General features: G+C 55.5%; 11 protein-coding genes across 11 annotated transcripts; 5 read left to right on the forward strand and 6 right to left on the reverse strand.

The window, feature by feature from the left end:
- Positions 1 to 1871: 1871 nt before the first annotated feature.
- C7974DRAFT_22588 (signal recognition particle, SRP19 subunit) lies at positions 1872 to 2756 on the reverse strand. The gene has a single exon (XM_046137271.1). The coding sequence runs from the start codon at positions 2668 to 2670 to the stop codon at positions 1906 to 1908; it is 765 nt and encodes a 254-aa protein (XP_046003288.1). The 5' UTR covers positions 2671 to 2756; the 3' UTR covers positions 1872 to 1905.
- Positions 2757 to 4604: 1848 nt separating this feature from the next.
- On the forward strand, positions 4605 to 6299 carry C7974DRAFT_300651 (omega-amino acid-pyruvate aminotransferase; the record flags this gene model as incomplete). Its single annotated transcript, XM_046137806.1, has 5 exons — positions 4605 to 4941; positions 4990 to 5339; positions 5468 to 5926; positions 5976 to 6054; positions 6103 to 6299. 5 exons carry the CDS (start codon positions 4605 to 4607, stop codon positions 6297 to 6299), a joined length of 1422 nt encoding a protein of 473 aa, XP_046003289.1.
- Positions 6300 to 8139: 1840 nt separating this feature from the next.
- C7974DRAFT_300877 (kinase-like domain-containing protein) lies at positions 8140 to 10371 on the forward strand (the record flags this gene model as incomplete). The annotated part of the gene is made up of 5 exons (XM_046137817.1): positions 8140 to 8943; positions 8994 to 9075; positions 9125 to 9935; positions 9981 to 10077; positions 10123 to 10371. 5 exons carry the CDS (start codon positions 8140 to 8142, stop codon positions 10369 to 10371), a joined length of 2043 nt encoding a protein of 680 aa, XP_046003290.1.
- Positions 10372 to 10980: 609 nt separating this feature from the next.
- C7974DRAFT_439923 (Mis12 domain-containing protein) lies at positions 10981 to 12513 on the forward strand. The gene is made up of 2 exons (XM_046145304.1): positions 10981 to 11291; positions 11338 to 12513. Exons 1-2 carry the CDS (start codon positions 11229 to 11231, stop codon positions 12331 to 12333), a joined length of 1059 nt encoding a protein of 352 aa, XP_046003291.1. The 5' UTR covers positions 10981 to 11228; the 3' UTR covers positions 12334 to 12513.
- Positions 12017 to 13670, reverse strand: C7974DRAFT_439925 (uncharacterized protein; the record flags this gene model as incomplete). The annotated part of the gene is made up of 2 exons (XM_046145305.1): positions 12017 to 13120; positions 13291 to 13670. 2 exons carry the CDS (start codon positions 13668 to 13670, stop codon positions 12481 to 12483), a joined length of 1020 nt encoding a protein of 339 aa, XP_046003292.1. The 3' UTR covers positions 12017 to 12480.
- A 223-nt stretch (positions 13671 to 13893) lies between these two features.
- C7974DRAFT_408217 (major facilitator superfamily domain-containing protein) lies at positions 13894 to 16054 on the reverse strand (the record flags this gene model as incomplete). The annotated part of the gene is made up of 7 exons (XM_046143310.1): positions 13894 to 14600; positions 14651 to 15216; positions 15273 to 15383; positions 15433 to 15457; positions 15505 to 15544; positions 15593 to 15828; positions 15889 to 16054. The coding sequence occupies 7 exons, from the start codon at positions 16052 to 16054 to the stop codon at positions 13894 to 13896; spliced, it is 1851 nt and encodes a 616-aa protein (XP_046003293.1).
- A 484-nt stretch (positions 16055 to 16538) lies between these two features.
- Positions 16539 to 17198, reverse strand: C7974DRAFT_408218 (Prefoldin subunit-domain-containing protein; the record flags this gene model as incomplete). Its single annotated transcript, XM_046143311.1, has 4 exons — positions 16539 to 16731; positions 16793 to 16860; positions 16994 to 17128; positions 17184 to 17198. The coding sequence occupies 4 exons, from the start codon at positions 17196 to 17198 to the stop codon at positions 16539 to 16541; spliced, it is 411 nt and encodes a 136-aa protein (XP_046003294.1).
- A 209-nt stretch (positions 17199 to 17407) lies between these two features.
- C7974DRAFT_420020 (CASP C terminal-domain-containing protein) lies at positions 17408 to 19998 on the reverse strand. Its single transcript, XM_046144237.1, has 4 exons — positions 19775 to 19998; positions 19554 to 19721; positions 18660 to 19501; positions 17408 to 18607 (listed from the first exon to the last, which is right to left on the reverse strand). Exons 1-4 carry the CDS (start codon positions 19893 to 19895, stop codon positions 17540 to 17542), a joined length of 2199 nt encoding a protein of 732 aa, XP_046003295.1. The 5' UTR covers positions 19896 to 19998; the 3' UTR covers positions 17408 to 17539.
- A 102-nt stretch (positions 19999 to 20100) lies between these two features.
- Positions 20101 to 23832, forward strand: C7974DRAFT_22957 (uncharacterized protein). The gene is made up of 3 exons (XM_046137344.1): positions 20101 to 20313; positions 20373 to 22957; positions 23008 to 23832. Exons 1-3 carry the CDS (start codon positions 20166 to 20168, stop codon positions 23803 to 23805), a joined length of 3531 nt encoding a protein of 1176 aa, XP_046003296.1. The 5' UTR covers positions 20101 to 20165; the 3' UTR covers positions 23806 to 23832.
- On the reverse strand, positions 23833 to 25683 carry C7974DRAFT_22970 (uncharacterized protein). The gene has a single exon (XM_046137349.1). It carries the CDS (start codon positions 25269 to 25271, stop codon positions 23859 to 23861), a length of 1413 nt encoding a protein of 470 aa, XP_046003297.1. The 5' UTR covers positions 25272 to 25683; the 3' UTR covers positions 23833 to 23858.
- Positions 25552 to 27223, forward strand: C7974DRAFT_22976 (uncharacterized protein). The gene is made up of 4 exons (XM_046137351.1): positions 25552 to 25707; positions 25800 to 25896; positions 25950 to 26044; positions 26103 to 27223. The coding sequence occupies exons 3-4, from the start codon at positions 25976 to 25978 to the stop codon at positions 27099 to 27101; spliced, it is 1068 nt and encodes a 355-aa protein (XP_046003298.1). The 5' UTR covers positions 25552 to 25707; positions 25800 to 25896; positions 25950 to 25975; the 3' UTR covers positions 27102 to 27223.
- Positions 27224 to 27711: the final 488 nt, after the last annotated feature.

A 27711-nucleotide genomic window follows, 5' to 3' on the forward strand; every position in this document is an offset into this window, starting at 1 on the left:
GCTCCCGATAGTAGCGCTCCACGGGATCTTAGTGCCGCCTAGTTCACGATGTGGTTAGTAACCATACCCTTTTTGCTCATCTGCTTTTTGCCATGTGCTGTGTGACGAGAGCTGGCCATCTGGCTCGATACATAACGCCATTCTCGGCTGTTTTGCTCGGCTACAAGGACGATGCAGGTGAAATGTGCGGATCGCTTGCTGCTCATATGTCGTGCGACGACGCAAGCTGCAGTGGAAGCTGACGTGCAGGGCCGGAGTCAATGCCGTTGGTGGATAGTGCACGGTGTGGTCCCACAAGTATCACATGCACTTGCAGTATCAGGCCACGATGCTGGCAAACCGATGGACCGAATGTAGTCCGCATCACCTCGGTCTTGCAATATCAAAGTGCGAGGCTGCGCCGCACACGTGGACTTGAGTATTGATGCCGGTGATACTGCAGCGCTTGGGAATAGCGAATGGGAGCTACGAGATTGCCAATGTAATGTGATAGATCGTCTGGGTGCCAAAAGCAATCACGATCAGCGTACGTTGTCGAGCTACCACACAGCCGGACGACGGCAGTTGACATGCAGCATTGGGCACAAGAAGGCGGGATGTGACGCCAGAGAGGCAAGCGAGGCTTTCGACGTGCTCTGGAGCATGCGGCGCCGTTATTGTGCACCGCTGCTAAGCGACTGTCACCTCCTCACTGCCTCAGAGCAGGAATTTCGGTTCATCTCGTCTCCGAGGAGGTGCTTGGCAGGTACGCCGCCAGAGACAACCCTGATCAGCTGGAAAAATCGTTTCGGACTGCCCGAAGCGTGACTATCCAGGGCGACGCCCCGAGCCATGGTCCAGTGTTGGGTTTGCGCTTCTCCGGTGGCGATTTCGTCCGCCTTGCGCTTGTGCAAGGATGTCGTCCTGCTCCCTTGCTTTCGATGCTGACACCTCACCGATATAGGTATTGTGCGGGTATTGGGCTCAATACTCTTGCCCTTGTAGAGGCAAAGACCTCCATACCCATGCTTGAGCGTGGCTCATGTGCGGCACAGCTATGACCACACGGGAAGTCGAGGAAGTAACTGTTCAATCAGAGCGAAGTACACGCTCGAGACGAGAAAGTGATCGCCGAATGAAAACCCAGTGTCGAGAGGATCTTCGTTTAGCGGGGCCCAGGGTCGGTTTCTTGAGGCGAGTGGGCCGCAGCGATCGTGGACCGTAGGTCTTGACACTCGGGCCGGAATCCTAATCAAACTACAAACTTGAAGATCTTGATCAACGAGCAGTCAGCTCTTCATGTGCGTAACGTCGCGGAGTCGGGAATAGACGCTAATGCCACGTGGTGAATTCATCTGCACGTAAGTGACTGGCGAGTATGTGCAGCGTGTGATCGATATTGGTGGCTTGCAGGCAGTCGTCAGACGCGACAAGCGCGGCGGATCCATAATGCTGGGAAACGAATTGAACTGAATGTGTGAGACATGCAGCATGCCGTCCTTCGTTTTTGTCAGCTCCAGAAGAACCAGAAGCAGATGACCACTCACGTGAAAAATGCGGCTGACAAACTTAAAGCTTCAGACGTCTACACGCAGCTTTCGCGGCTCTAGAGGCTCAAGTGATGTCCCTCAAGCATGATGTGGTGAAAGTCGCAAATTGATCACAAAACGGGGTTGAGGCAATATGATAGATTTGAGCCATGTGCGGCGATGTTGGGTTGAATTGTATGATAAATGCTCCTCTCCAGCGTCGTCGCCCCTTGGCAGGGCGCATCTTGTGCCATATGCCGTGATTTGGGGTGATGGTCCAGTCTGCAATGTCCAGTGCAGTGCACCTAATCCGTGTACCATGGTGTGACCACTACAGGACCATACTGTGCTGATTTGTGGTTCTCTGGTGTCGGTATGAGTCTTGCTTCACGTTTCATCATTTCTTCTTCTTGTCCTTCTTCTTTTTACTTTCAGTGCCACTGCTGGCGCCACTTTCAGCACCTCCAATCTGGCCCTGCATCTCTGCCATCATATCCTGTAGGAAGTTGTCCGAAACGCCACCTCCCGTAATGGCAGGGGAGTGGAGTGGCAAGATCTTGTTCAGCTTCCAACCCCTGGGAACGGCAGGCTCTGGCATTTCCTTGGGCATAGGCATACCTTGAATGGGCAACCGGAACGGCGTATTCCTCTGTGTGGGGTGCTGCCTCAGGTATTGTGCGATCAGGATGTAGAGGTGGTGCTTGTTGTTGATGTCCGGATCGGTCAGTTTGCCGTCTTTCTTCAGCAAGACTCGCACCCTTCCGGGATTCGCCCAATCTTTGGGGTGTATCTTGTCTGGCTCGAAGACGGTCATCAGTCCCAGGCTTGCCGCAGCATCGGCCATCTCTCGCGCCAGTGGATTTTCGACCGCCAGCTCTTGTCCAACACGTCGCCCCTCTGCCCTTGATCTCGACTTATCAAAGTACACGGGGTACAAGCATTGATAGTGTTTCGACTTCTCGCGGTCTGCCGAAGTCTTGACATTTGGCCCTTGGGGACGGAGCATCTCCTGTGGGTCCTGATGGGGGGCGGAGGCGGGCACGTTGCGCGCAGAGATGACCTGGTCGACTTGGCGCGCGGCAAGCAGCTCGTTCATGTCATCGATGTCCATCTCCGAGGGGTCGCTGTCAGACTCGCTGACTTCCTCTATGCGGGGGTTCATGGCGAGCGATGTTCGAGGTTCACCCTGCGGAGGTCAGTCAACGCAGGTCAATTGGCGTGCAAACACGGCTGGCTTGCTGCTCACCCTGTGCTATGCCGCAGTTGGCTCAGAGTACGTGCAGCGGTGCAGGTGCTACCGCGGTGCTACCTGTAGTTTGTCGATGTGGGGAGTTTCAGTGCTTGGCGGGAAGTTGCGACGTGGGGCTTTGGGGAAGAACTTTGGACGTCGGCCTCGGATGCCAAGCCAACCCCACGGGCCGAGCGATCAACTTTCGGCACGGCAAGTCGTCAACCGCGTTCATCATCGTTCAATCTTGGGGAACGCCCTTGTTCACCGCCTCCAATGATCGTGCTCTGCTGCAACGCGGCTATCTTGACGTCCTCGGCCGTAGTCATGCAGCCACGTCGCGCCATCGACCCGTGCTTTCACCTACCCTTGTTCAGGCTCCAGGGCGATCCATGGCTTTGCTAATAATTGGCCTTGTCCTCACATCGGACGGGCCAAGGACGATGCCATGTGGGCTCGAACGTCATATTCGTATTCAATTCTCCAGACCAGCGCTCTTGAAAGTGGTTGCACGTTCACCGGTAGCCAGTCAGCATTGATTGTTACACCACCGGACAGTCCGTGACCAGCCAATTCATCGCTCTGCATGGCCGCGGCGAGCAAGCCTCCTGTCATTTCAAGGCATCCCTGCGTATGATCAGAGGCTTAAGGAAAGTGACATGAGACACTCGGGGCTCGTTTTTCCAAAATGAGTGCACTCCGTTTTCGTCCCCCCACTCTAGTGGTTCTTTGTCACCTCTAGCAGCATTAGTGACTACGAGCATGCTGCTAAAGAGAAGGTCAACCTCGAGAGGATGCCAACGCAAGCACTAGCTGCTCATGGTCGACTCCGTGCCGTGACGGTTCGCCAACAGGCGGTCAGTCCGTGTCAACCGTATCAGGTCACCTGGCATCTGCGCACGATCCGGTGTTCAACTGCAAGGCTCCGAAATGTATGTTACACAAAACACCTCGGCCGGGGATGGCTCGAACGACTCAGGAACCAGTGCCCAAGTCGAAAGCTACAACAACCGCCTTTACGAGTCACCATGCATCCATGTCGCAAAGGATGCAGCAAACCCAGGTTGCTGGGGTCAGCCCTAGGCTATTGGCCCAGTCTTCATCCAGAACGATTTGCATTGGAGAACGAGAACAAGGATGACGAACGTGCAAATATACTCCGATCAATCCCAGCCGAAACTTACATGCAGCCGTAGCCACTAACTGTAAATTCACTTACGTGCATTGCACCACATGTGGTGGCTTGCAGCCCGTGGATCCGGCACCTGTGCCGCTGTATTCAAGGTCCACATATTCCAATTGAACGACTCAAACATGTGTACCAACATAATCCAAAGTGGAAATCCCTGGGATCAACAGATCCGATTGGATTCCCTGGCTGTGCCCCAAGTCAGCTAACACCCTGAGGCTGACTAAATGGTGTTTGCCTCATTCCCTCACCGCAACTGTTCTAATTAGCAAGTCTCGCGTGAATTGAACTGCGCCTCCGCAACAGAACTGTGGTCCAGAGCACGAGGCTACAGATCCGCACGCTACGAACGGCCCGAAGAGGAAAACTCGGGGTGCCGAAAGCCAAAGTTTGGTAGGCCTCTCGTGTTTATAGAAAGGCGTCTTCTCACATGGCACCTGCTCGATTACAGCACTCTCGCTTCATCACTTGGTCACTGTACCGTATAAAACAGGCAATACGCCCCTCTCTCCACCACCCATCCGTTTCGTTCACATCAATTTCGAAAGCTATATAGGGCTTGAACGCATACGCATTGTCAGCGGCCGACCACTCACTTACGCTACACTCTCTACCTGTGCTTCTCAAAATGCCATCTGCTACCATGTCACCTTCCGCCATACGCAAACCGCAGCGAGTCATGGCCCGTCGCAGTTCAAAGCCAACCACAGCACCAACTCGATCATACCTCTTCAATCGCAGTGTCAGAAGCACGCCCTATCGAATCAAGAGTGCCTCAGCACAGATGCTTCACTTCGAGAACGGCTGGAACGTGCTTGACGCTTCCGGAGGCGCTGCTGTGACCTGCATCGGACACAACAATACCCGCGTCAAGCAGGCTATGATGAATACTCTCGACAACGGCATGCCATACATATCTTCGATGATGTTCGACACAAAAGTTACAGAGGAATTTGCACGCTTCCTGGTCAACACAACGGATGGGAAGATGACTAAAGCTGTTTTCTATTCTTCGGGTAAGTTAGGGGACGGTTTTCCGTGGGATATGCTGACATTGACGCAAGGAACGGAGGCCAATGAGGCAGCGTACAAGGTTGCATTACAGTATCACGCCACAGAAAAGGCAAACCCAGAGCCAACACGCAAATTTTTCATTGCCAGATACCGTTCGTATCATGGTGCTACCCTCGGTGCTCTTGACATGGGCTTTCACAAAGCCCGACGAGAGCTGTACGAACATGCTCTACCTCACAATACAAAACACATTTCGCCATGCTACTCATTTCGCAACCTCAAAACGGGAGAGACGGCGGCTGAGTACGTTACACGCCTTAAGAACGAGCTGGAACAGAAGATTGTAGAGATGGGTCCTAAGAATGTGGCTGCGTTTATATGTGAGCCAGTCGTCGGCGCCGTAAGTTCAAACGTCCCAGTTCAGGTCATCTCAAGCACTTTGCAAGTGACATTGAGCATGTCAAAGAACGCTCCAATTCAGTATGATAGGAAAGGATGGAGAATCTCTCATACTGACTTGAGTTGTAGGCACTTGGTTGCGTTTCAGCTGAGCATGGCTACCTCGCAGCCATGAGAGAAGTCTGCGATCGGTATGGAGTGCTACTCATCTTCGACGAGGTCATGTGTGGAATGGGCCGGACCGGAATCACCCACGCCTGGCAAAAAGAAGGCGTTGCACCAGACATCCAGACGACTGGCAAAGGTCTCGCCGGTGGCTTTCAGCAGATCTCGGCGATGCTCATCAACTCTAAAGTGAGCGATGCTTTCGAGTTTGGCCCGGGCTCAGGCGCGTTCAGCCACGGTCACACCTTTCAAAACTATCCTCTCGCTTGTGCTGCTGGTCTTGAAGTGCAGAAGATTATTCAAGAAGAGAACCTGCTGCAAAACGTCAAAGAGAAGGGAGCTAGACTATCCAAGCTACTGAAGAAGCGCCTGGGTAGACATCCAAATGTTGCTGACATCCGGGGGGCAGGCCTGTTCTGGGGAGTAAGTGTAGACAGACATACCTCTCGAAATCACGGCGCTGACTAAGCAGATTGAGTTCGTCAAAGACAAGCAGACCATGGAGCCATTTCCCGCAGCTATGATGGTGAACTGGAAGATTTACCACAAAGGTTGGTTCGACGGATACATGTGCTGAAAATATACTTACAGCCCAATAGGTCTGGCTCCTCCATACGAAATCCACGTTTACCCTGGGTCAGGCACAGTAGACGGTGTGGATGGCGATCACATCATCATATCTCCTTCGTATAACATCACCAATGCCGACGTTGACGCCATCATCGATCGTGTTGGTCGGCTGGTAGAGGACTTCTTTCTTACGCTGGACGTTCCTCCCACGCCCTTGACTCCTTGAGTTTTGTCTTTGCTTGGCACCTGCGCTTGCGACGGATGGTCGATGACTTACGATTTATGACAGTCCATTTTTTCGGCTTGTAATCGACACGGAGCATAAATTGAGGGTTAGGAATACTGGGCTGGGCTGGCTGTCTGATTTAGTTATTTGCTTGAGCGTGCGTAACAGCATTATCACTGGAGGCCTATGTGTGTTTTTATCTGGATGCAATCGGTCATTATTCACCTTCCATATACGCGCTAGCTAATGTAAACCCACGCATGCAGAAGTCTTCTGGAAGCTCACTCCAAGCACTCTACTCGCAATCCCAAAGACATGTGTTTGCCAAGCTCACCCAAGTTTGTGGATCGTGCAGGATTGTGGTGGCAGGAGCTGGGAATAACGTCATTGGTGGAGATGGATGCGATAGGCAACGAACAGTCCGCCGAGCTGCTGTACGCGGCCGTGATGTCGACAGCCGAGCGAACTGCACGCGGCCGCAAGAAGCGCCCATTGGCAAAGTGATGAAAAAAGGTCAAAGCGCGGCAGGACTCCCTGGCTTCGCATTCTAAACGTTGTGCGAAGCTCAGGAGGATTATCTTCACAGCCAACCACCTCACTGAATCAGCGATGACTAAGAGCAAATTACACACGTGACCATCGCACATGGCAACGGGCGCTACAGGCGGCAATCTGTGTGCTACATGCCTCTCTACTCCTGAACATTGCGCGTGTGAAGGTCTTGACTTTGAGTCGACCTGCGACATCAAGCTGATGGGGGTGGTCCATGCATCAGACCAGCCACTGGAAGTGCCGAATCGAGCGTGCCGCCTGACCTGGACCTGCACGGTGAAGTGACGTGACAAGAAGACTGACTGACTGCCGCCGGACATGGTAGCAAGATGTACTGTTGCCGCGCAGATGGGTACAGTTGATGTACTTGGTCGAGGATGGGGGGTGGAGTGTGGAGCGCAGTGGCGATGGCCGAGGAGCTAGCGACCCGGGCATCACAGTCCTGGCGCAAGCATCCTGACGAAGTGGAGAAGCAGGCCAAGTGTGCACACAGTGCACCAGCTACGGCAGCAGCTACGGCAGCAGTGCACAGTACGGCTCGCAACTGGTGGGGCAGCGTGCTGCGTTGAGGTGCCGGCGGAAAGGGCAGGAGCAGGTGCGGTCCTGCTGCTCTCAATCAGGCCGGCACCGATATTAATGAGGACGCAACGGCCGCCTTGCAGTGCAGTGCTCACGGCAGCCGGGCAGCAGGCCAGCAGGCCAGCAACAGTACTATGGACGGCCGGCCTGCTGGAGCGGAGCGGCGGCGGTGCCTCACTCTGGCGCAGGCCTAGCAGCGTGAAAGAGCGTGCGTGTGGTGCGCGGAAAAAGCGAGCGTGGGTGAGTGGCCGGGCTGGATTTTGGCGCGCTTCTTCGCGTTCGAACGAATGACGCCCCAAGGCGCTGCAAGCACTGACCCGACCAAAGTGACGGCCGGCGGAAACCTCGCCTCTGCCAACGACGTGCTCACCCGCTCTGGCACGAGAACCGCGCCCTTCCTGAGCACCAGTCCTGCCCGTGTCGCCTGCACACCGTCCCGCACGCCCTCTGCCCGCCCGCGTCTGCAGCGAGCAACCGCCAGCCCAGCTCGCCCGGCCGCCGTCACGACCGGCTCTGCGTGCGACCAGCGAGCCCTCGAGCCTGCGACGACAGCCCCGGGGCCGCGCCCTGCACTGCGACTGCGCCCGCGCCCGCCCGCCCCAGCCAGCAGCACTCGCGCTGCCGGCGAGCGATAGCGCCGCCCGTCTCGTCGTCCCGGCGAGCGCAGCGGTTCGCCGCCAGGCCCACGGCGCCGAGCAGCACCTCCGCCATGTCGACGCCGTCGACGGCCACGGCCACACTCCCGCCCCATCATCAATTCTATCCTCACCACCAGACATACCCGGCCGGCCTGCCCAATGCCAACCAAATCGCGAACGGCTCCGCTCGAATAGGCAATTCCATGTACGCCGGCTACACTAGCGGCGCCTCGAATCCTGCCCCAGACGTCCGCCGCACCGCGAGCGCCCACGGCCGACACCCGCAGCTGCCGCCCATCGCTGCCGCCGACATGGGCGCGCCGTCTGTGGCCAGCGACGCCGACGAGCAGCACCGCCGCCAGACGAACTGGGCCGACTTTTACAAGAACGGCCTGCCCAAGGAGATCATAGTCATCGATGATGACGACGAGGACGAGCCTGCCGCCCCCCGCCAGCCTGCGCTGCAGCGGACCGCCACGAACGGCTCCGCCCGCCACACCGACAAGAAGCGCAAGACGACGACCGGCACCACCGCCTACGACCCCGTCTACAACCAGCACACGTCGTACTCGACCACCCAGACGCCCTACTACGACTCGCCCAACCACTCCATCTCCACCGACCGCACCACCTCGGCCCTCAACACCACCGCTGCCACCTCGCTCGGCTCGCAGGCCAGCAGCAGCCACCACATCTCGCCGCTCGAAAACACTGCCGTCGGCCAGAAGAGGAAGCGCACACGCGCGGCCGCCCAGGACGAGGCTAAGCAGGCGAAGAGACGAGACCTGGACGATCGCGACCCTTTTGCCCTATATCAGCCACCGCCCAACCCGGTCATCAAGGCAAAGGATGTCTACGTCCAAGTCGTTGCAGATGTAAGTGTCCCGTGTTCGACATCCCTAGCTTGTGTACTAACTGCGTATAGAAGTCCAACTACAAGGATCAAAAGGTCGACGATGAGGACGGCCACTATGTCGTCGTGCCAGAAGCCGACCTCACAGAGCGATGTATGTATCCAGTACAGCCTCTACGTCAACACCGCTAACAACTGCGCAGACCAGATCCTAAAACTCCTAGGCCAGGGAACCTTCGGCAAAGTCGTCGAAGCCTGGGACAGGAGAAAGGGCACCAAGTGCGCCATCAAGGTCATTCGCTCAGTACCGAAATACCGAGATGCTAGTCGCATCGAGTTGCGCGTACTGTCGACACTGGCCTCCAACGACAAGCACAACGTCAACCGATGCATCCACCTGCGCGACTGCTTCGACTTCCGCAACCACATCTGCATTGTCACAGATCTGTATGGGCAGAGCGTCTTCGACTTCCTCAAGAGCAACAGCTTTGTTCCTTTCCCAAGTTCACACATACAGAAGTTTGCAAAGCAGCTTTTTACAAGTGTCGCCTTCCTGCACGACCTGAACCTCATCCACACCGATCTCAAGCCAGAGAACATTCTCTTGGTACAGAATGCCTATCAGACGTTTACCTACAACCGCACAGTACCGTCGTCGTCCACAACGGTCAACCGCACGGCAAGACATCGCAAGGTCCTCCTCGACCCGGAGATTCGACTTATCGACTTTGGATCGGCGACCTTCAATGATGAGTACCACTCTTCGGTTGTCTCCACACGGCACTACCGTGCACCGGAGATCATTCTCAACCTTGGTTGGAGTTTCCCTTGCGACATCTGGAGCATAGGGTGCATTCTCGTCGAATTCTTCACTGGCGATGCCCTCTTCCAGACGCACGATAACCTCGAGCATCTGGCTATGATGGAGGCCGTGTGTGGTGGCAAGATTGATCGAGACATCGTCAGAGCGGTCTACAAGCAGGACCGCACAACCTCTCGCAACTCAGCCAATTCGTAAGTCATGCATAGTGAAACAATCAACACCACTGACAGTCTTAGTGCCGCACGATACTTCAAGAACTACAAGCTGGACTACCCAAACAACGAGATCAACAAGGCGTCGAAGAAATATGTAAAGGCGATGAAGAAGCTCCATGTATGTCTTCCCTATCGGTACTCCTAGCTCTGCTGACATGTGTAGGAAACAATACCGGGCCACACCGATTTCAACAAACAGTTCCTTGACCTCCTAAGACGGATATTCGTGTACGATCCCAAGAAGCGCATCACCGCCAAGGAAGCACTACAACACCCTTGGTTCAAGGAGTCGCTTATGGACGACGGCACAGAAGCACACAAGATCCGGCTAGAGAGAGAAAAGAAGGCAAGGCGACAAGAAGAAGAGCGCCGGTACCAGCGGGACCGGCAAGAGAACACACGAGCGTACTAGTAGGCGTCGTGCCGCGTCTCCGGTGGACGAGTATGGACACTTCGACATCGGCATATGCTGGCTGAGTCTTCCAATAGACAGGCAGCCCGGCATTCACTTCCCATATACTGCATTTACGACAGCGACATGACGCATTGTGGGCCTCGGTCCTATCCTATCAGGGTCGGGCGTTCAAGTCAGTGTTATTTTTGATTTTTGGTTACCGAATTATTTTCCCAGTCCGCGTGGGTGGCCCGGACGGCAGAGCAGTGGATACAGAGCTCTTTGCTTTACAGGCGTTGCTTTTCCTTTGTTTGAACAAAAGATATACCACTACCTGTGCATGGTACCGAGAGTGATGAAGAGTGGTGAGGATGGCGAGGACCGTGTCGGTGAGGATAGAGCCAGTGCTAGACGCCCCAGGCTCGCATGACGGCTGGTGAGATGCGGATCATTGGGTGTATAATTCAGTTTCCTAGCACAGATTTCGTATTTGATGCTGGGAGCGTAGCTAGAGTGCGGGCGTAGTGACTACGTATTATATCGCCAATCATAACACGCTTAAAGGATTGGATCCTTATCCACAGACAGCAGCTGGTTCTTCTACAACAATATTGTCGCTCAGTCTCACACGCTCACCTCATGCCCTGCCAGGTAGCAGCAGGCAGCAAATGCTCCTTGCCTCGAGCCACACGCCACGTTACGACACGGGAATGCGCATGCACGTCATCCTTCACTGGCTACCAGCGCCCCGGATTGGGCAACCCAAGTGGGGCCGCGCCAGCAACCGTTGACCAGTAAGACGGCGGCCAGGGTAAACAGAGGGCGCGTCGCAAACAACGCGACACAGCGCAGCGCACGCAGCAACGGCAGGCAAAATGGCGAATTCACAACAGCAGGAGAACATGCTGCTGACGGAGCACTTCTCCTGGCCGCCAATCGTGCGCTAATCCACGCGGGTGCATGCTCCAGGCTGACAGTGTGTAGAGTCTCATCGACGACATAATCAACGCCGTCAACGAAGTGCTGTACCGCTGCACCGACACCTTCGAGACGGGCATATCGGGCGCGCCGCCGCACCTCCTCGGCTTCGCAGACCGCTACGCAGCGGAAAAGCGCAGCCCCGAGAAAGACGAAGACGGCGAGGATGTGTTTCCCGACGCCGCACTCGAGATCGAGGAGGGCGTGCTCAAGCTCGAGACGCTGATGGAAAACGCCGTCGACAAGAACTTCGACAAGCTGGAGATCTGGACGCTGCGCAACGTGCTGTGCCTGCCGCGCGGCGAGGAGGAGCTGGCCAACTGGGTGCGCCTCGGGCACTACAGCGGCCTCGACACCACCAAAGCCGCCGTCGACGGCAAGCGCTGGACCCCCGAGAAACTCTACACCCTGCGCCGCAAGCTGCTCGAGACCCAGAAGCTGCACGCCGCCCTGCTGGCCGAGAAGCAGCGCAACGCCGCCCACCTCGCCCAGCTCAACGCCCTCCTCCACTCCGCCGCCCCGCTGAAGCGCGAAAGCACCACCCCCGACCCTGCACCCCCCGCCGCCTCCTTCGCCTTCCTCACCCACACCCCCGCGAGCCAGAACCTCGGCATCGCCCCGCTCTCCTCCGCTGCTCCCAACACCGCCCCCGCCACGCCCCTCACAACACACTCCTCCTTCACAACCTCCCAGCTGCCGTACCTGCGCCAGCTGCTGGCCAATCTGCGCCCGCACCTCGCCAGCACTGCGCTGCCGTCCAGCGCGCCCGCTGACGCCGACGACGCGTCGCGCGAGCGCAAGGCCTACCTCGAGTCGCAGAGCAAGCGCATCCTGGAGCGGCGCGGCGTGGACACGAAAGAGGGCGTGGAGGGCGCCGTGGAGGGTGGTCGCGTGCGCGCCGAGGAGGTGCGGGGGCTGGAGAGTATTGTCGAAGCGCTGGGGCGGGGGCGGGGGCGAGGGAGTGCAGTGGTGAAAGACGGGGAGGCGATGGACACGAGCTGAGAAGGCCGTGGTTTGGACAGCGCGGTTTGCTTTTGGGAGTGGGCTACGGTTGGGTTGGATGATACCAGTTGACTTTTGGCGTACGGCGCACGAATCCACGATCCCTTACCCCGTCCAGACACGTCCGTGAGAGTCTGCGACCGTCCCTCAGTATCTCCCTGCTTTCCGCTCTTCCATCACACGCACCCACCACGCCCCCACAGTCTCCTCGAACACCCCAACCCCCCCGCTAGCACCTCCCTGCTCCTGCTCGACCCGCTCAACCAGCGCCCCCAATCTCCTCAGCACCGCAAACGCGCCCCCAGACCCCGGATACTCAAACAACGCCCCCTCCCGCCCAGCGACCGCAGCACCCCCGTCCTCAAAAAGCCCATACCACCCCGGCGGCTGCACCACCGCCTCCCCCGCCGCACCTGTCGCCTTGCGTTTCGCAAGAACCCCATACAGCGCCACGGCCACCACGTCCTCCTCCTCCGCCGCAGACGCAGCCGCAGCGCCACCATACCTGTGGGAATCTCGCTCGTGCACCGCGCTCGTTGCGGCGGCGAGTATGCGCAGTGTTAGCGGTGCGACGCGTAGCCAGAAGAAGGGGAGGGAGGGGGTGGTGGTGTGGTCTGGTTCGTGCTCGTGCTCGTGCTCGTGCTCGGGCGAGGGCGGCGGCGAGGGGACGATGAAGAGGAGCTGCTTCAGCGCTTCGTGAGTGTCGCCGTCTGCGGCTGCGGGGGCGGGCGGGAGGAGCGTGTCGATGCATGTGGAGGCGCGGGGGAGCAGGGTTGGGGCGTGGTAGCTGCGGGGTGTTAGGGCTGTGTGCTCCTTCGTTCTTTCCTTCTTTCCTCTCTTCCTTGCTTCCTTCTTTGCTTGCTTGCTTGCTTGCGTGCTTGCCTGCAACACCCCCAATCCTCCCTATCTAGAACTACGAGCAACCAGGGAAAAAAGAAAGACCACAGCAGCACGTACAATATCCACTCCACGCCCCCACCTCCACCCCCACCCATGTCTCCTTTCTCCAACTCCCCCCGAATAATCCCCGCGAGGAACTCAAACACCCCCGCGCCGCCCCGCGTGATCGGTGCGCGCTGCACGCGCGTCTCGTACCCGCACGCTTTGTTCTGGGTTTCGTGGAGGGCCAGGGCGCGCGTGTAGAGGTGCGGTGCGGAGGGGTAGGGGGTTGTTGCTTTGAGGAGGCGGGGGGTGGGAGTGTGGGTGGGAGTGTGGAGGCTTGGTTTCTGGGGGGCAAGGGCGGTGAGGAGGATGAGGAGGGCGAAGAGGGCGAGGAGGGCGAAGAGGGCGAGGAGGGTGGTGCGTTTTGGGTGGGAGAAGGGGTGCTTCAGCAGCATGTTGAGGTGAGGAACTGGCGTCGAGGTGGAGTGTTGAGAGTGGGAGAAAGACTGGCTGTATTGTGAGATAGGGGAGCGGTGAAGCTTGTTGGTGAAGCTTGTTGGTGAAGCTTGTAGGTGAAGCTAAAATGTACGGTGCTGAGTGATGAAGCTGTGTGGTGAGAGCTCACGTCACAAGGTAGCAGCACATTCTCACAGAACCGACTTACTTCTACACTATTCTCTACACCCCCTCTTTCCCCTTCACCTCATCCGGACCCACCCTGACATCCGGCTCCTTCGCACCCTCGCGCTCCTCCCGCAACGCCTCCGCCTCCTCCAACTTCTTCATCCGCAGATACTGGCAGAACTTCGAGCGCTCCCTCATGCGGCCTCCGAACTTCAAAAACACAAACGGCACCACGCACAGCGCGACAGCCAGGAACCCCAACAAGCTCGTCGCCCACGCGACACCCAACGCCCTGTACATCGGCCTAGTCGCAAACGGCAGCACCGCGCCGAACGACGACCGCGAGAGCGACGCCGCGGCCATAGCGCTCGCGGCAAACACCTCGTACGCGTCGACGAGGTAGTTCAGCAGCGCCATGAACAGACACAGATACCCCATGCCAAACATGACCCCGGCGCAGGTCGGCACCATCCAGTGCACATCGGCCCGGGCGGACCAGCCGAGCCAGAAACTCGAGATGACGAAGAAGGGCCCCGCGATGCACGCCAGCGGCAAGCGGACCATTTCCTCGTTGCGGCTCCACGGCTTGTTGAGTCGTTGCGCGCGCGCCAGGTACCAGTCCCAGGTGAGATAGAAACAAGCGGAGATCAGGGCACCGACGCCGATGGGGAGGAAGGTCAGGCCCTGTTCGCCGGGCGTGAAGCCGTAGATGCCGGTGAAGATGATGGGGTAGGATTGGAGGTAGATGTAGAAGATGGCGTCTGTTGAGTCAGTCAGTGATCATGTCGAGAGAATACTAACAGAAACGTACATGCGTAGCTCAAGTACAAGCAGGTGAATAGCACCAACGGCTCGAAGCACAGCATGCGTATAGGTCTCGTCAGAATCACGGTGACAATGTGGTTGAAATCCGTCTTTTCCAGTTCAATGGGAGCGATGATGCTCTCGTCGCCTGTCTCCTTGCGCATTCTCTGCGCACGGTGCTTCAAAATCACTGGACCATACGTCTCAGGCAGGAAGATAAACAGCGGCCAGGTGACACCCGCTAGAATGGCTCCTACCCAGAACCCCCAAGCCCACGAGACGACTGAGATATAGCCGGAGATCGGCGGTCCGAGGATTGGCCCAAAGGTTGTCGCAGCCATGAAGCCTGCCATGCTCCTCCCTCGACTTTTCGGGTCGTGGTAAATATCTGCGCAAATCCCGCCAACAACACTTATCGCACAGCTGCCACCAATACCAACAAGCAATCTGAAAATGACGAGGGCCGCGAAGTTTGGCGACACAGCTGAGGTGATGGAGAAGACAGTGAATATGGCGAACGATATCATCATCACGAGTTTGCGACCGTACGACTCCGAAAGCGGCCCCCAGATCCTATCCTAGTGTCAGGTGGCTCTATTTAAACCATAGATATCGAAATTATTGCTTACATAGGTCCACAGACATAACCAACGAGATACATTGAGGTAGGTAGGATGAGCTTGTATTCGTTCGTTTCCCCAAAATGCTGTGAGATGGGTCCTGTCGCACCAGCGGGTAGTCTGGATGCTGTCAGTTTATTATCAGGCGACGTGTTAGAAGTTATCATACGAGGAGCCAATTGTGCTGTTCATCACTTTCCAGAAGTCAGATAGTGTACGCAGAAGCACGAGCAATACTCACCACTCATGATGGCCACAAAAAGTGCGTATAGTTTCTTGACCTGCCAGCTGTCAGCATCTGGAATTCGATGTAGACGCGTCATCTGTACCTGTCGCCAATTGTCAGGGTTTTCAGGGTCACCATCCTTGAACCGAATGATTTTCTTGGGCTCTCCATGAGAAGCGTTGGATTCATCTGAATGGGAGCCTGCTCTTGAAGCCGTGCTTGACGGAGGCGGAACCACAACCTCCTCGATTCCGTCTGCATCGGCTTTCTCAAAATCAGACGCTGAGTCTACCTCTTTCTCGAGGTTTCTCAATCGATCCGTACGAGACCCTTCTGCATCTAGGGAGGCTGGGTTAGCGATTTGTTCGCTAGTCACAGCAATTTTCGAGACATGCATACAGTGACCCTTCCGACTTTGCTGACTTCGAGCGCTTCTCACGCTCCTCACGCTGCGTGAGGTCGTGCTTCTCACGAGCGCCACCGGCGTTGTGACGTGATAGCCATCGTTCAGCCGCTGTTGCTGTTGATCGCGGGAATAAGTCCGCTCTAAATCTGCGGACTCCATTGTCAAGGGTGATGACGTTCAAGGTCGGCAACAATTGTATCCGAAAGGGACGACCATGGCAAGACGGACGCAAGGTAAGAAGTTAGATGTTCGGGAGTAGGGGCTGACCCCGCGTAATCATATATACTTCCGAGGCGCAAAGACTGTTGTGTGAAATGGGTCATATTGAGAGGCGCCGGAGCTAGCTGCATAACGCGGGGATAAATGACGACCGCATATGCATCGGAAAAGTCGGTTCTGTAGGGCGTCGACCCACTTGCCGACGCGCTGCAAGAGCCTCAGATGGATACAATTCGTCGAAAGCTCATTGAGTTGATGCTGTGACTCAAATTGCATGCGAATGGGCGTGGCTGCGGTGTGAGCGTCATTCCGAGTCCGAGATCAACTCCGACGGCAAAGGCAACTCCATCTATCAGAAACGGTTGTGATCCACGACGATAAATTCTTGCCATTGCATGCGGTCAACGCTAAGGAATTGTCGTGCTTAAGTCTCGAGGTTGATGCTCCGCCCAAAGCGGCCATACAAGACCTTTTTTAGCTCTCCCATATCTTCCTGGACGGACTCAAGCTTTGACTTCAACGCTTCCACCTCTTCGTCAATGGTCTGTGTTGAGCTTTCGAGGAGCTCCAGAACCTGTGGCTGTGGCAACGAGACGAAGCAGTCACCAACCTTGTATCTAAGAGGCATTAGCATCATCTGTGCAGTTTCGCTCGTGTGATAATGAAAGGCTGACTTACGGGACTTTCTCCTCCTCGTCTACAAGTTCGAGTTCTGTCGAGATCTCTTCAAGATCTTCCTTCTCCTTCTGTTGGGTGTTAGCAGGCTTTTTCTTAGAAGTGGTTTGTCTGTGTGGTGAAATATGAAGATTCTTGATGTCTTGCCGTGGTGGATGCAACCGTCGAGTTGCGGAGACGGGTAGTAGGGCGGGGTGCACTTACGATCTTCGCCTGGAGCTCTTCTTCTAACAATGTCTCTTTCTGATGCAGAGAACTGAATTTGTTGATCTTTTCTTGGTCTTCACGACGAACTTCCATATCCTCGCCGCCCGCCGCGGCTTCCTCCTCTTTGGTGAGCTGTAGGGGTATGAGCGATTGAACTGCAAAGGGACGTAGTTGCATTGGCACTCACCATACGACGCTGCATTGTGTGAGAGTAACGGTTAAGTGAGGTGGCTTTCGTATTTGTCAAAAGCGCGTTGAGTAAGGTGAAGCAAGTTGTTGATGGTCTTGGCGTTGTGATGAACTTTCGAGCGCGGGTCGACCTCCTCGCTTCCAAATTTGGATGGTTCACTGTGTAAACGCCAAGACCCCGTCCAACGGCGTTCACGCATGAGCTGTTAGAATTATAGAACTGGAAGAAGAGATTGAGGCATTGCGGTAGGATTGCGTGCGTCAGTAATATTGCAATAGTGTCAAGGCTCGCTTGATGATGCTCAACGCTTACAAAACTAGGCTCACGCCCACGAGGGAAGTGTACTACGAAATCTACGTGGTCCCATCACTAGCCGTGTCTTTGTGCCATAGATCACCAGGCCCAACATCAATAGGTCCTGCTGCTGCGCTGGCCGCAGTACCAACCGTGCTTCCTGCTCCAGCCGTCGAAAAGAGCATCCAAAACACCATGAAATGCATACCTAACAGGTATGCTGCGAATATATTTCGACTGGTTCTAGTCGCCAGAACAAACTTTGTAACTCGCAGTACTATGCGCTCGAACACATGCATACGCTTCATCGCACGGGCGGACTCCCTGCCTCGGAAGGCAGCAAAGGGAGATAGATTCGACTCGTAGGCGGAGCGATACCGATCGGTCGCATTATCGCCAATTTGAACGGTTGATGGATTCGGATTGGCTCCGTACGATGATGCAGAGGTTGCAGGTCCTCTGTTGTGTGCGTTGTAGGATGACACATAACGCGTCTTCTCGTACAGGTCAAGGTTGTCCTTCTGGAGCGAACCGATCTCAGACCGTAATGTGGAGATGGTCGAGTGCGACTTTTGTAGCTCAGTCTCAAGCTCTGAGTTGCGCTTCTTGAAGCGGTCACGTTGCGCCGTGACCATTGGCAGGATGCCTGACCCTCCACCCACCTGCTCGCCAGCACGCAACGATGCGAGGGTGTTTTGTGAAGAGTTGTCAAATCCGGAGATGATAGAGGACGTAGGCGAGGTTGCCCTACCGCGTCGTGTCCCTGCGAATGACGACTGTGGGTAACGGGATACATATGTCCCCGCCACCGACCTACCAGAGGGGTCAAAAGCATTGGAGGCCTCCTGCTGCACATTCTCGAGATCAGCTTCTAATGTCTCGTTGAGCGCTTTCGACTTTTCAAGCTCCGCATTGGTTTCTGAAAGCTCTTCTTGCAGGGCCTCTAATCTGCTTTGCAAATCGTTGTGAGACACACGCAAGACCGTCAGCTCATTGCTGATCTTTTTGTTGCGCGCAAGCAGAAGCTGCTCCAACGTCTCGCCCTTTCCTTTGCTGGTAGCGCCATTTTGGGACAACGCAACCTCAGTTGCTTCGTCGTCATCGTCGCCTGTTGCAAACTCGATTGACTGGATTGATCAGTACAGTTCGAAGGAAGGAATTGCGGCTGTCTTGTCTTACCTTAAGTACCTCCAACTCTTGTTTCACGTTATCGTAGTCGCTCCATTTCTGCACTTTCTCCCGCAAAGCTTCCTTCTCGCTCTTGAGGGATTTGATCTCGCGTTCTAGATTGCGAGAGCCGGTCTCGAGACGTGTGCGCTCGGAGTCCTTCTCAAACCGGGCATTTTCGAGCTTTCGCAGCAACGACGAGTTCTCAGAGCGTAGGCGCAAGAACGATGGATCATCTTCCACAGCAACGTGCTGGGCCGGTGCAGAGGCAGACTGCGCAAGCTCCAAACGCAATTGTTCGTTTCGCGCTTCGATTTCAGCCAGGCGATGGCTTGTCCTTTCCAATTCCGAGCTGACAATCTCAAGTTCTGCAGCTGTGGCGCCGCTGGTCTGTCCTGCAGCCTCCTCTCCACTGCCAAGTCTTTGGGAGACTTCGTAGTTGGCCTTGAGCTCTTTCAGCAGCCGGTCCTGGCTCTCAACCTTCTCCTCGAGACTTTTCTCCTTTGCCTCCCAGTTGTCCTTCTTCTCGTCTAGTACTGCAGACCATGAGGCCTCGACTTCCTTGATCTTGCTGTCGCGGCTATCTTCAAGGGTCTTGCGGACTGTTCGTTCCTCCTCAAGCTTCTTCTCCGACTCTTCCAGCTGTGATGTCAGGCTTGCGACTGTCTTCTGTAGCCGCTCGTTCTCAGCAGAGAGCTTGGGCACAACCTCTTCGGCGGTTACGAGGGAGTCGACAGAGGCTTCGAGAAGCGGGTATGGGTCGGGCGCCTCCGAGAGCGGGGAGTACAGTTGGAAGAAAGAGGCCTGGACAGTCTTGGACTGGTTCGATATGAGGTCGATGAAATTCTGGTACGCTGGAGGTGCACTTAGCTGGCTGGCAAACAGTTACCACCGCAGTCGACTTACACTTCAGGAGCGCTTTGATGTCGCTGAGCTTGCTCTCGTCGTCCAGCTTCCTGAAATCCTTGGTCTTTTGCGCTAGCTCTTTGCGCTGCGTGAGAGTGTCCCGCTGGTATGCGACGAGGTCTGAGGCTACCGTGTCGAGTTGTGGAACGAGGGCAGTAAGGTCGATATCTGAGGCTTGTTAGCAGCCCCTTCTAGCTTTCATAGTATGTATATGACCGTACTCCTCCACGCCCCAATAGCCTTTTGGAACTTGTTGCCCTCCTCGGTCTCTGCGTCTCCGCCTGCGTGCTTCGGTTCCTCCTCTTGCGCCGCGTGCGCCTCAACGTCCAGGCCGCCTTCCATGGCTGCTCGTGATCGGCGTCGCAGATGTGCAGTCGTAGGTGTCCTGTATCTACCAGAACGCCCTTGCGTATATGCGCAGTCTCATTCCATGCGTCGTGGTCCGGTACTCGTAGCCACATGCTGGGAGACGCGCGTGGCAGGGTCCACCCCGATTGGTCCACGCGTGAGCTTGCACCCTGTCCCCTCGGAGCTACACCAACGGCCAGGAACACGAACATGGCCTCCGCTGCGCGCCCCTAGCCAGCATGGCGCGTGCGATGCTCCCGAACAATGGCACATGCAGCTCCCATCCCGCAAGGGCTCGCCCGTCCGCCGCCGCAGGACGGGCCTTTCGTCCTCCGCAAGCTTGTCGCAGGCCTACAGTTGTCCGCTGACGGCGAGCACCCAGACGCGCGCATCACCTGTGTCGAAGTGTGGGGTACGTGCTGCTGCGCCGTGTACCGCCATGAATGCCTCGAGCGAGCTGACCTGCCCTAGACGGCAATCTCTACGTGGGCACCTCCGCCGCCGAGATCCTCCACTTTGTGCTCCTGCCGCCTGAAGCAAATGACCCTACCGCCGAGCCCACTGCTATCATCGCCTCCAGACTCGAGCCTCCACACAACGGCACCAACGGCCCCGGCGTGCAGCAAATCCTCATCCTCCCCAACATCTACAAAGCCTGCGTGCTCTGCAATAACACCCTGTCCATCTACTCGCTGCCGGAGCTAAGCCCAGACTCCACTTTCAAACCCATATCATGCCTCTGGGTCGGAGGCGTAGATCTGAATGAGGAAGAGGGGGACGATGGCGGCGTAGTAGTAGTAATTGGCCTGAAGAAGAGGCTTCGACTGGTCCAGATCACCGAAAACTCACAGCCGAGATCAGTCAAGACGATCGAGTATGGTGGATGTCTAGTCTCTGTTAGACGAGAGACCTTCTCTTGCGCCGCAGACAGTCACTCGTATGCCTTGCTGGATGTCATGCACCAGCAGAAAGTTGGCTTGTTTCCAATCTCCTCCTTAGACCCAGATGCAGGCGACGTGGGCGGCGCTGCTGAGACCATTGCAACCGTGCCTCAAGCTCCCTCGAGAAGCGGGTCATCAGCAAGCACACAGCCAGGTCAGGCCGGCCACAAAGGTCACAACCGAAGTGCGAGTCTCAACATCATGGGGATAGGCAGCGGCCCGTCTTCTCGTACTGCAAGCCCTCGGCCTCCAGCACAACGCTACGGGTTCGATGTGCCTGAGTCCCTGTCTCGGACTGCTTCGCCAGCTCCAGGTCACTCACCTGCCCGATCTCCCACGAAGCAATCCGAGGGAGATCCTGCTGAAGGTACGGCTACTGACAAACCTCTCCCACCTCCGCCGAGTGCAGGAGCACCTCAAGTTGAGGTACAGGAAGTTCCGAAGCCGCCAGCATTCATTCCCCTTCGACCGCACATTGCCTCACCGAATCCTAACGAATTCCTTCTCACCGTTGGCACCACACCGTCTGAACAAGGTGTCGGCATGTTCGTCAACTTGGACGGTGATATGTGCAGGGGAAGCATCCAATTTAGCAGCTATCCAGACGCAATCATCGTCGATGGCTCGGGCATAGACTTGACATCGTCCATGGGCCCTGATATGGATGCCGAGGAAGGCTATGTGCTTGCAGCAGTTCACCGAGGGCCTGCGGATAAGCTAGAGTACGGTATTGAAGTTCAAAGATGGGATGTGGAAGGTGAAGACACCAAAGCTTGGCTGAATCTTGATTGTCTAGGCTTGTCAGTGGGAGGAGACAGCACGCATATCGCTGAGCCGTTGAGCATGCGCACTGTCGTTCAGCACTACGATCTTGTTCTTCCCGAGATCGGGACCAAACTTACCGTACAGCGGCTACAGCTGCCCTCTACCAGGGGCTCGGGATCAGCGGAGGCGACGAAGGCCCCTGCAACAGCTCAAGAGCAAGCAGACCTTGAGTTCACAAAGCGTTTGTCCAAACTCAGATCCCGCAACGTGGTGTGGGCTGGCAACCAGATATGGTGGGCTGTTCGAAACCCGCTTGTGACGCGATTAGATTCTCGCCTGGAGCAAGTCCAGTTTGCAGAAGATGGGAAAACGATACAGCCGAATCGCAATCCTGTTGAAAGAGTACTTGGCGATATACGAGGGCAAGACCCTCGTAATGAATCGGAGTATCTCAGTCTTATTTACATTCGTCAAAAAGCATCAGTGCTTCTGTTCATGGACGTCGTTCTTCGCACAAAGACCAACATTCTCATATTCGAAAACGAAAAGCGGATCACCGAACAAGCCCTCATCGAAGGTGAGGTAGACCCCAGGATAGTTTTGTCGATGTTGCCGGTCTTGAGCCAGGAAGTTGTTCAGGGAAGCGAAGGTATCCAGGTATCCGGAGGCATCACGACAGTTATCGAGCAGTTTTTGCAACAAAACGATCTCTCCACAATACCGACAGATGTCAAAGGCCCATTCGGCGACAATCTGCTTCATTTTGTCAAAAGATATCTTCAGTTCTGGAAGAGACGGAAAGGCATGGCAAGCGTCACCAGCGATCCGTTCGTCTTCAGCACCGTCGACGCTGCATTGTTGCATATCCTGCTGCTACTAGATCAAGGCAGTCCAAACGGCAGTTCAAGTCCAGGCACGTTCCGAGCCGAGCTTCACGACCTTGTCGATAAGGAGGTGGAGTGTTTCGATCGGGCTGTAGAGTTGCTTGAGCAATTTAAGCGGCTCTATGTGCTTAGCAGGCTTTATCAAAGCAATTGCAAGGCCTCGGTCAAGGCTTCGAAAGTGCTAGCTACATGGAAACGTATCATTGATGGAGAGGAAGACGCGGGCGGTGCTTTCGTGGACGGCGAGAATGAGCTTCGCAGGTATCTTTCACGCATAAGAGACCAGTCGCTAGTCGAGGAATACGGCGCATGGCTAGCGAACCGCAACCCAAAGCTTGGTGTACAGATTTTCGCAGACGACCACAGCCGAGTCAAATTCGAACCTACACGCGCCGTCGAACTACTGAAAGAGAGGGCTCCAGGTGCTGTCAAGGAGTACTTGGAATACCTCGTCTTCGGCAAGAAGGTATGCAGTCTTTCCTTTTCTGGGTTGTTGCAGTCGCTAACTATCAACAGCACACACGCTACGTCAACGAACTCATCGCGTTTTACCTTGACACAGTAATCCACGAGCTCGAGTCCAACCCTTCCTCCCGCGCCACCCTTTCGCAGACTTACGAAACCTACCGTATTCTCATTCCCCCAAAGCCCACATACCACCAATTCATAACCGACAATGCCATTCCAGCAGAATGGTGGCAGGCACGCCTGCGTCTGCTCCAACTTCTCGGCTCCAACCAGCCCGCCACATCCTCTTACGATGTCGGCTCGATACTGGCGCGCCTCGCACCCTATGAAAACGAGCTGGTGCCGGAGATGATTATCCTACATGGGCGTCAAGAGCAGCACCAGGAAGCGCTGAGACTGCTGACGCACGGTCTGGGCGACTTTGGCACAGCGATCAGCTACTGTTTGTACGGATACAGCTCGATTTTTCGCCCAACTACATCCGGAACACTGCCTGTACCGCAGTCAGAACTACCCCCGCGCGCTGAACAGAGCCGACTCTTCAATTTCCTGCTCCAGGAGTTCCTAAACATTGAGGATCTGTCGCAGCGCATCGAACGGACAGGCGAGCTGCTCGAGAGATTCGGCGGCTGGTTCGATATCGGCGAGGTGCTGGCGCTGCTGCCGGATGAGTGGAGCGTGGACATCTTCTCTGGGTTCCTGATCAACAGCCTCCGACGCATGGTGAGAGAGAAGGCGGAGAGCGACATCGTCAAGGCGCTGAGCGATGCGCAGAACAGCCAGACGAGTGCTGAGCTCGTGGGGAGAAGGGAAGCGGCCGGCCCCACGATTGAGAGGGTTAGCTGAATGAGAGAAGGAGCGTAGATGGCGATTGCGTGATCTTTGAACTATACTCCAAATTACCAACTCATTGACAACTGATATTCAGCCCAACCTTCCTCCGTATCCGCCTCCCTCCATTTCTCTACGCCTCCTACAACGCCATACTCGTCGACCTCCCACTTCCCCTCTTCAATCATCTCCAGCCATTTTCCTAGCACATACTTGAGCTGTACATCATGCGCCGCAATGAAATGGTTGTAACCCAATTGGTATAGGTCCGCACTCTTTGGTTCAATCTCAGCAGTCTCATCTCCTTCCCGTCGCACATGCTCGCCGATCAACGCGCCGTCGCTGGTGCGCGCAAATGCGTTGGACCCAAGTGTGAATGGAAGAACAAGTTTACAGCCATCCTCGAAAGGACGGGGCCCGTGGGGATCGCTTTCGCTGAGGTAGAGACCGGCTGGGTACGATGAGATGTTGTTGAAGTCGCGCGCAAAAGGCGAGTCTCGCACTTGCTCTCCCCACGGTGCGCGTCGGAATTCTTGGTGGGCAGGTGATGTGCTTGCGAGGAGAAGAAGTGGGAAGAGGCTGTTGGCGTGCGCTTGCCCTGACGCCGGGGCAAAAGGCTGGTTTTGGGCGATGCTCAAGCCAGGGGCGATGTGAGTAAAGCCAGGTCGCGGACACTGGGCGAGAAATCGATGTGCGAAGCTGTTTGCGGGCAGGACATCCGGGTTCCCGGCTGTCACCATCTCCAGCAGACCTTGTTCGACGTTCTGCGGTTGAGATGGCATTCTGTCGTGGATCGCGTCTACCAGCTGCTGAAAAGCTTGGAGGGACTCTTCAAGGTCTCGCTCCGTGTATGAAGGCATGATCCACGGCTCTGTGCGCTCTTGCTCCCCATCGTAAGTCGCATCAACGGCTAGAATCTTGCCTTGCTCAATCATATCAACTAAGCTATCAAGGACAACCTCAAGAGGTAGCCACAGTTGCCGGCCATTCATGGTGATTTCGGTGTCACGTATGGACATGTGCTGCATAGCTGTGGCTTCAACTTGATGCAAAACAAGTCCCAATGGGTGAGTTGCGCCCAGTGCCCCATTCGCCATGTACAGCAAAACATAGCAGGGTTTGTCAGAATCTTCTTCGCATTCGGCATAATCCATGGCTCGCCAGAGTTGTTCTGGCGAGCTCAAGGCCCCCAGGTACCGATGGAAAAGGTGAGGCTTTGAGGCCGAATCCATTGCAAATCCATGCCAAGCCACTTTGAGGAAAGACACCACAGAGGTATTGAGACGTTCAGCTGTATTTGCAAGAGCTGCATCACCGCCATAGCATTGCCACCATGTGCGTTTGTCGAGGGTGTCGAGTGTCAGCCCGCGCTGAGCCCACCCTAATTCAACAACGTAATTGTGGAGCGCAGCGCAGCGCTCGTGGTCCAAGCCGTCCATTTCCCGCAATGGAAATTCTTCGCTAATGCGCCACTCTGCCATGATGTTGTATTTGAAATGGGGGCGTGGAAAGTGATGAGGTTTCCATGCGTCGTGTCGTCAGTAAAGCTGAAGATCTACCGTACTCTCACAGTGAATGGACTAAACACTCCACGCAGGCATTTCGCAAAATGAAAGTAATGCAAAAACTTCCTGCGAACCATGCATGTCGCTACGTCTGAGAACAAGTAGGGAATTGTGTCGTTTACGAAATCAGAGCTCTTGGCAGCCATGTTCTCCACTGGTGGTTTGGCAGGATAATTAGCCGCTGCCAGGCGCGGCTAGTGGTGGCTTATGACATGACTGGCAATGCATAATGGGCAAGAGGTGATGTTTTTCTGCTCTACTCTTGTAGACCAAATGTTGTTTTGATGGACGCAATTCGATTGACTAGAGGTGTGGTAGCTGTGGTGTGAGCAGTTCGGGAGTGCATCCAAAGGTATGTAGCCGCGAATAGCCGTGGTGCGAATGTAGCACAAAGTATACTTCAACGACATGAACTGCATAAGTGCATCACGCTGATTCGTGTAGCTTGAGTCTTCGTGCCTAACACATGATTGTTGCTGGATAACCGATGTCGTGGTCTGGTCTTCCGGAGTCTCAGAGAGATTAGCCGGAACCCACATGAGTATATATGCCGTTGCAATACGTGGACTCTGGTACTCGCTGATCGCTTGATAGAAAGATGGCCATAGTTTGCAGACCCGATGTTTTCACTTGGTTTCAATAGACTGGAGATCGACGATATCAGAAGTGGGGTGAAACTACGCTGCGGGGTAGGTAAGCTTTCATCAACACGTTTACAATTGAACACTCAAGTAAAACATTCGTCTTGTCCTCCTGGTGTTTGTGTATAACTACAAATCGACCGTCGACACTATCCACCCAAAAATCACCAACGTGGTTACTCCAACAATCATGGCCCCAACACCACCCAACATAACCACCTTCACAACCTCACCCTACACAGCCGCCCGTGAAGCCCTGGAAAAAGACGGCTTCGTAATCCTCCCAACAACCCTCTTCCCCACCTTCGACCTCGCGGCCCTCCGCACCGCAGCAGCCGACCTCTGCACCTCCGCCCGCACCGGCAGATGGCCGTTCATCCGCACTCTCCCCAAGCAATTCCCTCCCTGGCCCCAGGACCCCTCTAACGGTATCTGGGGCGTGCAGCACCTCCTGCATCCGTCGAATCCCTGGCACGATTTGTTCGCGCAGAGCTACTTCGACGCCGAGCTGCTGAAGTATGTTGCTGCGCTGCTGGAGTGCGAAGAGGAGGACCTGACTATGGAGCTGTACAACATGCTTGTGCGGCCGGAGCGGAATTTCGAGCTAAGGTGGCATAGAGATGATGTCCCTGCGAGTGCGACTCCGGAGGAAGAGGTAGAGAGGTTGCAGAAGCCGGGGCACCACGCGCAGTGGAACTTGGCGCTGTACGAAGACAGCAGTCTAGTAGTCGTGCCGGGGAGTCATCGGCGGGCGCGCACGGAGGAGGAGAGGAGTGCAGAGCCGTATGCAGAGAGGTTGCCGGGGCAGGTTACGGTCAGGTTGGAGCCAGGGCAAGTGGTGTTTTACAACAATAATATTCTGCATAGGGGGGTGTATGACTGTGGGAAGGAGAGGTTGACGCTGCATGGGAGCATCGGGACGGTCAAGGCGGGGAGCGATAGGGCGAGGAATGTGTTGCAGCATGGTGTGGGGGAGTGGGCGAAGGAGGACGACTTCAGTGGGTTGGATGACGGGGTGAGGGAGAGGGCGCTGAGGATGAGGGAGCGATTGGTAGAGCTGGGGAGGACGAGCGGTGATGTTGGGTTTTTTTCGAAGGACGAGTGATTTAGGATATTCGTCGCAGTTGAAGTACTGTGGTCGAAGGTCACTGAGATATTGCTAGGTTCCCTTCATCATGTGCTCGATACCCCCTCGCATGTGAATAACTATTTCACCGTGCACTCATATATCTAGGCACTTTTAAGGTTCTGGATTAAACGTATGTAAGAGATGTGGTGTGGCTTATTGCACATTTGTGAGGGGCATATGTAGATTTGCACCATCAAGGACGACGAGCTCGAAGTGGTTTTTACTGACAACCTTATGCATTATAGAACGGGACGGAGACTACTAGGTAATCGGAGAATGGAAAGTAGTAGCTGGATTACAGGTGTCGAGCACAATTGCGTCGATAGTCTCAGGTGACTTACGATAAAAAGTCTCTATCTCAAAGATCACACATGCAGCAGCATGTGGTTAACAGGGCTGGAACACAACCTGCTTTTCACGTCGTCACGCATGATAAATGGTGCACATAGCCACATTCGCTGCTGCCTGGTTATACAGGAGGGTGCCACCTAAGATGTGCTGTTACCTGATTGGTTCTTGTGCGTGAAGGACTCAGCCTGGCGCGCCATTGAGTCAATCATGCGAGGCTGTGATCGTTTCTATTGGT

This window comes from Boeremia exigua, assembly GCF_020726555.1.
Source record: "Boeremia exigua strain MPI-SDFR-AT-0100 chromosome Unknown C7974scaffold_1, whole genome shotgun sequence".
NCBI lineage: Eukaryota > Fungi > Ascomycota > Dothideomycetes > Pleosporales > Didymellaceae > Boeremia > Boeremia exigua.